The sequence below is a fragment of the Gossypium hirsutum genome, chromosome A11, assembly GCF_007990345.1.
Source record: "Gossypium hirsutum isolate 1008001.06 chromosome A11, Gossypium_hirsutum_v2.1, whole genome shotgun sequence".
In the NCBI taxonomy this organism is placed as follows: Eukaryota; Viridiplantae; Streptophyta; class Magnoliopsida; order Malvales; family Malvaceae; genus Gossypium; species Gossypium hirsutum.
Window position 1 is genome coordinate 3,883,063 of NC_053434.1, and position 8,069 is coordinate 3,891,131.

At 32.4% G+C, this 8,069-nt stretch overlaps 1 protein-coding gene across 2 annotated transcripts; it reads left to right on the plus strand.

Moving 5' to 3' along the window:
* The first annotated feature begins 217 nt into the window (after window positions 1-217).
* LOC107912063 (protein BONZAI 1) lies at window positions 218-6,766 on the plus strand. 2 transcript variants are annotated; one of them, XM_016840105.2, is made up of 16 exons: window positions 218-1,245; window positions 1,551-1,598; window positions 2,503-2,651; window positions 2,750-2,798; window positions 3,066-3,122; window positions 3,356-3,544; window positions 3,631-3,765; window positions 4,076-4,137; window positions 4,248-4,350; window positions 4,433-4,547; window positions 5,043-5,119; window positions 5,202-5,339; window positions 5,437-5,601; window positions 5,750-5,863; window positions 5,934-6,030; window positions 6,109-6,766. In XM_016840105.2, the coding sequence occupies exons 1-16, from the start codon at window positions 1,102-1,104 to the stop codon at window positions 6,198-6,200; spliced, it is 1,734 nt and encodes a 577-aa protein (XP_016695594.2). In that variant the 5' UTR covers window positions 218-1,101; the 3' UTR covers window positions 6,201-6,766. The 2 variants fall into 2 exon arrangements, with proteins under 2 accessions (XP_016695594.2, XP_040936566.1); XM_041080632.1 differs by having other exon boundaries at window positions 842-1,245; window positions 1,551-1,602.
* The last annotated feature ends 1,303 nt before the right edge of the window (window positions 6,767-8,069 follow it).

The following is an 8,069-nucleotide window of genomic DNA, read 5'->3' on the forward strand; positions in this document are numbered from 1 at the left end:
ACTTACTTTATATAATCTATAAGTCATTTTATAATTATTCTTTGTGTAGATATTAAATTTAAAAAAGATGCTAAACACAAGACAGCGTGTCCATGTACTTATTATAAGCTGTCAAGAACCCTTTTTTTTTTTAAAAAGAAGTTGTCTTTTGAATGCTTTGATATCAAGGAAATTCCAATCCAATTCTTTAAGCAAACTCATATCTTCTATGCTCATTGATTCATTGCTTACGAGGTTGATTCTTTAACACTTTTATATCATTTTCTTCTTTTAATTTATTTTTTCTTCTATTTTGCATGTATTTTTATATTCAACTTATTTATCAAATTGTATTTCCTATTCGCAATAAATAATTTTATATTTAAATCTCAGGCTAAAGTAGTTAAAAGAATTTTTTAATTAGCTAAATGAGTCAGATTTTTTTTTTTAAATTTCAAGGATAAATTGTTTTTAGAGAATGTGTGATTTTTTGAAAATTTTATAGAAATCGCGTCTAATTAAGTGTACTTTCCTTGATATGTTATCAAAAAATTCACCAACTGAAGTGTTTTCACATACTCTCTAAAAAAAATCAATAAACAGTTTTTTGACATATTTAATTAATTTAGCATAAATTTTACCGATAATTCATAATAATGACTAATAAACACGTTGAACTTTTTAAGTGATTTGAAATCACAAAATTTTTTTTCTTTTAAGTTAAAAATAATATATTGGCATAAATATATAAAATGATTTAAAAATATATTATATAGTTATATAATTTATGTATATAACATAAAATATAAAAATAAAGTTGCTCTATAGGTATAACTAACCTAAAACGCGTTTTCTGTTTATTTTGGAAAAAGAAAGAATGTGGGCTATTTGCCCATTTCCAGACATTGTCTAAGAACTTGAAAGAAGCTAAGTATTTTACTTTAGTCTCCATAATTTTTAATTTTCAATTTATAAAAAAAAAACCAGTTCAGCCCCCCCTCTCTCTTTTTCACTTTTGAATTATTTTCTTCTTTTTTTCCATTGTTTTTTTTTCTTTTTTCGGTTCATGCATAGGCATCATTTATCGAGTTGAGAAAACAGAGCTAGTGAGTATAGTTAGCGATGGGAAATTGCTGCTCGGACGTTGGCGGCGGGATGACGGCTATAGGTGGCACCGCCCCGTCGACTTCCACTAGCAACCAAAACGACGCTGCTGATTGGTATTTCAAGTCTCATGGCATACACGGCATCTTCTCTCAGATCGAGGTCCTTTTTTCTTTCTTTTTTTTTTGTCAGTTACTTCTGTGATGATGAATAGAGTGCCTAGTTTTTGCTTAGAATATAAGGTCCAATCTACTTTGTTACCGAGTAGATGATTGGCTAATTGATTTACCGAGTAGGAAATTTTGGGTATTGTAGTATTTAAATTTGGAGTTCTTGATTTTGATAGTGTTGAATAGATAAGCTGGTTTCTGATTCATTTTCTCTAAATTTTGAGCTTTTCTTCTTCATCATCATCTTCTTTGCGAACTGTCTACTGTTCATTGACTTTTCTGCGCAATGTTTTGCAGTTATCGTTTTCTGCTACGAGTTTGCGAGACCGGGATGTGTTCTCCAAGGTATGTAAGTATATGAATGAACTGCAAAACTGACGCTAACTCTACAAGCAATGATGTAGTTAAGAAATTCAGTGCCTTAATTTTGCTGTACCATATTTGACCTTGTTGTTGAAATTAACATTATGTGAAAAAAAAAAAAGTCAGTAAATATTTTTCGAAAAAAAGTTCTTAATTCTAAGCTTAAGGGGCAACACGATGATATTGTATTAGTTGATAGCTGGTATTAGAATTTTTGGAGGGTGTTTTCTATGTGCGCTGACTTAATGATGCCTTTGAATAAATGGAATTAGGAAATAAGGTTCGAGGAGTGGGAAGTGGGGAGTTGAAGGCAAGAAGTCTCATTGTATGGAGAAAGTCTGTCACTAAACCTAGACTTAGATGCCATATAGATAGGTTAGAATTAAATGGTGCATTTAACGCAACCAATGAAAAGATGCTAGCTCACCATGCACCGAAGAAGGGTGTGGTGTGGTCTTGTGTGATTAGCTGTCAGAGTAGTAGTGTTGACTAAAAGTTATGGATCATCCTATGTTTCAAGGATAAAATGTGCAAGGCACTCATGTTGCTAAATACTTAAAAAACTCCTTCATTACCAAGCAATATGAGCTTGATGAATCCAAGGATCATGACACTAACTCTATGGATACAGCCATTATCTTGATTGAATCTTTAGGTAACAACTTGATATGGACAGATTGGTAAATCTAACATGCATCAAAAGTAAGTCTCTGCTTAGCTTTGTTTGAATGCTTAGTTGGCCTCTTACAACATTTTCATTTACAGTTTTTGTATTAACTAATAATATTTATGTACTTCACACTCATGCTTTATTCTTTGGTCACAAGAATTGTATTTTGTTTGCAAAAAACTTAGCCTGATATCTCATAAGTTTTGTTTGCTTTAGAGTGATCCTATGGTGGTGGTTTATATTCAAGAAAGAGATGGAGCATTTACAGAAGTATTTCGTACTGAAGTAGTTCTGAATTCATTGAATCCTACATGGATAACAAAGTATACAATTACTTACCAATTTGAGATTGTCCAAATATTGCTGTAAGTTCTATTCTTCAAATCATATTTTTGGGTTCAGCAAAATGATTATTTGATTTGTTTCACTGTAATTGAACTTGTTTGATTTTCCATTATCTCAGGTTTCGTGTCTTTGATATTGACACTCAGTTTCATAATGTCGAAGTAAAGGTATATTTGATTAATGCTACCTTTTCTTGTCCTTCCTCTTCACTCTGCCTCCTTAAACTTGATGGATATATATTGTATTTGTTCTAGTTGTTTGGGATTTGTTTTCTCTGAAGTAGTTTTTTACCGTACTTATTTACATTTGTTTTATTTGGAAATATGATTTGACTTTGTTAACGAACCCAATTTACAACATTTCTCCTAATGTTACCCTCCTAATAGAGCATACAAGCATGAAATTTTTGGTTGATAACTTTCACTCCTTCACAGATGCTTAAGCTGGAGGAGCAGCAATCTCTAGGTGAAGCAAGTTGTGCATTGTCAGAGGTATAGACAAGTATCTTCTTAGTTGTCTTTCCTTATCTAGTGCCTGTCCCTGTTAACCAGGGTATTTGAATACGAAGTTATAATATAATGGAATGCCTTACTTTAGTTGAACACACTTGGGTTTAAAATAAAATAAAATGTTCTTCGCTTGCTGTTTTGCAGCTTATGCTTAATTTCATTTACTTTACAATTTTCAATATAGTTAATCTTCAAATAATCTTTACATCTTACAGATTGTAAGCAAACCAAACAGGTCATTAATCTTGGATCTTGTACAAAGGGAGGAATCTGTCCCATCAACTCATTCCCAACACCAAGGAAAGCTTACTGTGCATGCTGAAGAATGTTTTAGCTCAAAGACTACAGCAGAGATGACGTTAAAGTGTTTAAATTTGGAATCTAAGGATCTCTTCTCAAAAAGCGTAGGCATTGCTAATTTCAGTTTCTCTCTCGTATTTGATCAGGAATATTAGTTATCTTTTGGTTTACTTTTGGACTTGTCTTGCAGGATCCTTTTTTGGTAATATCAAAAGTCGTTGAGAGTGGAATGTCTATTCCTGTCTGTAAAACTGAAGTCTCAAAGAATGATCTCAACCCAACATGGAAGCCGGTATTTTTAAATATTCAACAAGTGGGAAGCAAGGTATAGCAAGTTCTTGTTTATACTTTTTAACAATGATCTACTATTTCTTTAATTTCTTACATAGCAGTGCAAGTTTGATCGTGCTCAGACATGCCTTATTGGAAACAACCATTTTTTTTCCCATCAAATTGTTTATTCTTCTTGTTTGTAATCCTGATCTTGCTCAAAATTCAGAGATCTTTAACCATGGAATTGGTTTTTGCTTAACATGTGTAGATGGTTTCGTCATTGATGTTAAGCATTTGTCTATAAGCTGTGTTTCTGTTTCTTGCTTATTTTCTGAATTGTCATTTTCAAAATGAACTTGCAGGATTGTCCATTAGTGATAGAGTGTTTTAACTTCAACAGCAATGGCAAACACGATCTGATTGGGTAATTGTAGATCTTACTTTCTTATGTTTCTTTTCTTTTAGACACCTGCTGATGTAGCTTCTTTTTATTTATTTATTTATTTTTTTGGGGGGGGGGGTGTGGTTTATCAGAAAAGTCCAGAAGTCATTAGCAGATTTGGAAAAGCTTCATACTGGAAGGGAAGGAGAAAATTTATTTTTGCCAACTCCGGTTGGGCATGATAACCAGAACAAGGTTTAACTATTTCAACTGAAAGTAATTGCATGGTGAACTTTCTTTTCAGCTTTATTTTACTAATTTGCTAATCATGATGTAGGCTTTAAAAAGCAAGCTTTTTGTGGAAAAATATTCTGAGACAGTCCAATATACCTTCCTGGATTACCTAGCTGCGGGTTTTGAACTTAACTTTATGGTTGCTATTGATTTCACTGGTACTTTCCTGTTTACTCTTATAATGGATATTTGACCGATTAACATTCTGCCAGTTGCAATCCTTTATGTCAACTATTAAGCACGTCTCTTTTTCTGTCTTTTCCTATTATGTTTAACAACAGAACATGCCACATCTTTAATGAAGTTAAATATGAACATAAAATCTGAACTACAGCGAACTTTTTAGATGAAGATAGTTTAGTGAATTAAACAAATAGTTTTTAAGGACACTTCTGCTATTATCGCTTCTTGCTTCTCTCTGTTTCCATTTCCCCCTAGCTTAACAATTTTTTTAGCGTGAATCACCTAAAACATGCTGTAAGTATATAGGTCTTAGGTTTGAATGTTGCTGCAGTTCTGCATCTTAAGACCTTAGGATTTACTTTTATAAATCTGAAACTAGTTGAAGTGTGATATGGCTGCATGTCCCAGTTCAGCAGAAGTACCATAATACGTTCGTACTTTTTTTTTAATTCTTATTTCTGGTCTATCAGCTTCAAACGGAAATCCCCGGCTCCCAGATTCCTTGCATTACATTGATCCATCAGGACGGCTGAATGCATACCAGAAAGTAAGAAATGGATCCCTTCACTAGTTCCCTTTTCTTTTCTTTCTTCATGTACCTAAGAAAATGTTGCGCATCTTTAAACCAGGCAATCTATGAGGTCGGAGAGGTATTGCAGTTTTATGATGCAGACAAGCGCTTTCCAGCTTGGGGATTTGGAGCACGGCCCATTGATGGTCCAGTTTCTCACTGTTTCAACTTGAATGGAAGCAGTAACTACTGTGAGGTAAGCTGTTGCTAGCATCAATCTATTTTCTGTATCTTGTACACTTATCTGTTGTGCTCTCTGTTCCTCAATATTAACAAAGTACCGTTGTCTCCAGGTTGAAGGAATTGGAGGAATTATGATGGCCTACACCAGTGCCCTTTTTAATGTGTCTCTTGCAGGGCCAACACTGTTTGGGCATGTGATTAACAGAGCTGCTATGATTGCCAGCCAATCCCTGGCAAATGATGCTAAAAAATACTTTGTTTTGTTGATAATCACGGTAAGATATAGAAAAAAAAAAAAGGATGGCTTTTCCTAGCAGCTGGATGAAGTTCATATAAACATTTGGGCATGTGATCTTGTATTCTTGACTGGAAAAAGGTTGCTAATTTTGCCACTGCTTCTGATGGTTGTTAATATTGCTCTAGGATGGGGTAATAACTGATCTCCAAGAAACCAAAGATGCCCTTGTAAAAGCATCGGATCTCCCATTGTCTATTCTCATAGTTGGTGTTGGAGGAGCCGACTTCAAAGAAATGGAGGTACTTGTTATTTTATATCACCCCAATTATATCCATTAGAGGGAGAATGCTAACCAGGTCTCGTTTACAGATTTTGGATGCAGACAAGGGGGAAAGACTAGAAAGTTCAACCGGACGTGTTGCTTCCCGTGATATCGTTCAATTTGTTCCATTTAGGGATGTACAAAGTAAGTCATCTACACACTCTGATATTTCGGAAATGTTTTGTATTTGGGATTATATAACAATTGATTTTCACTTTGCAGACGGGCCTTCTGTTGTTCAAGAACTTCTAGCAGAGTTACCATCACAATTTTTAGCCTACATGCGAAGTAGAGAGATTAAACCATGCAGTTAGATTTTTATACAGAATGTACATATCAAAATTATTGTTCGAGTTTGCCTCTTATAAGTTGGAAATGCTACGGTGGCATAGCAATGCTTAAACTTGCCTTGAAAGAGCCAACAGAATCTATTGGCATTATGACGGTAGATTGAAGATTAATCAGTCGACCAAAAATCACAGGGCTGTCGGTAAATTGTTTGTCATATCCATCGTCCACAATGGGTTGTACAGAGACGGATTTACAATGACTGCAACCAATGAAAGAGGGGGCAAAACCAATGGGAAATTGTTTGGTATTGTTTGTGACTATACCATTTTTTTTCTTTTAATAATGATTGGCTGTTTTTGGAACAATGTTCAAACTCAAATTAGTAGCTACAGTTTCTCCTGGTTGAATGGTGGCAATTGGGTAGTATGGATGGTAATGTTGTTATTAGCAGTCACTAGAGCTTATGGTGTTTGTCCAAAGCTAGGAAACAATTAATAGCTACGTTGATGTGCAACACCAAGCATCGGCAGAGCATGGTGGACCGATATTATACTTGAAATCCAGGTTGAAGATTCATTTGGGGTTTAAATTTTAAGTGAATTTTAAGTTTAAAATAGGGATTATTTTTATTTTCGGATTTTTGAAAAATAAAAATACTTGAAATTTAGAGAAAAATAAGTTATTTTCTTTAGAAACTTTTATATAATTAGAAATATTAAAAACAATGGATCTTAAATTTAAATTTAAGCAGTGAAATGATCTTGAATTAAACACTTTTTAATATTACATCTTTAATTTTAATATTTCTCATATTTCTATTATGAAAAATAGGTATCAAACTTGTTTTAATATTTTTATTTTTGAATTTAACATATATGGTTTCCAGTTTTCAAAAACATAAATAATTGAAATTACTTTCTGAAAATAAAAAGAAATTTCGCAAATGAAAGGGAGTTGGATTTTGAAAAGCCTATATCACTACATTATTTCTAGATTTGCTGAGTACTCTTTACTCAAATTTTTTTATTTTTGCTAGTTTAGACGCCTTAAATTATTTTCTTTTTCTAAAAATTTTGATTATAAGGTTTTCAAACCTTTTCTAGAAATTATCATTCACTTTTGTTTTTTGGGTTTACTTTATTTTTAATTTTTAAATTTAAAAGTTATATTTTAATATTTTATATATTTTTTAATTTTCATTTCAAATTATATCACATAAGGTTTTACATGTTATTGAATGGTTAAATTAATGGTTTCAACAATGGAAGGACATGATTGATATAACATTTATAACTTGGAGATGTAATTTACACACCTAAAGTTTAGGGACTAATTTAAAATGAGAATTATAATTTGAGAATGTCTAGTGCAACATGTAAATGGATTGAATCACAAGTGAAACAAAAAAATTTTACTCAAAATTTTAATTGACATTAATCTCACTACTAATTTAATCCCTTCTAAATAATTATTTGGGACATAAATTTGGTAACAACTTCAACATTAGGGTTTAAACTTTTGTTTTGTCTAAAATAATCATTAAACTTGATAATTGTTTCTATATTGGGGCCTAAGTTAGGTAATTGTTCCCATATTGAAACTTGAACCTTTTTTGCCCAAGTTAATCATTCAATTGGACAATTGTTCTCATATTCGGACTTGAACTTGAAAATTATTCTCACATCGAGTCTGCACTTTAAGGTTTCTAAAGAAATATCAGGAACTAATTTAGACCAAAAAATTAATACCTCGTGTGAGAAATAATTGTCAAGTTCAAGCTCTAAAAAATAATTTACCTTCTTTAAATTTTTTTTACTAGGGTAGAAAGGGAAAGCAATTAAATCGACATTCACAAAATATTCAACATACAAGTCATTAGAAATTCTAATACT

Excerpts from the sequence above, each read along its gene's own strand:
- LOC107912063 (XM_016840105.2), top strand. The coding sequence starts at position 1,102 with ATGGGAAATTGCTGCTCGGACGTTGGCGGCGGGATGACGGCTATAGGT. Across the intron at positions 3,123-3,355 it reads CAAGTTGTGCATTGTCAGAG|ATTGTAAGCAAACCAAACAG; the intron begins GTATAGACAAGT and ends TACATCTTACAG. Across the intron at positions 5,864-5,933 it reads CCGACTTCAAAGAAATGGAG|ATTTTGGATGCAGACAAGGG; the intron begins GTACTTGTTATT and ends TCTCGTTTACAG.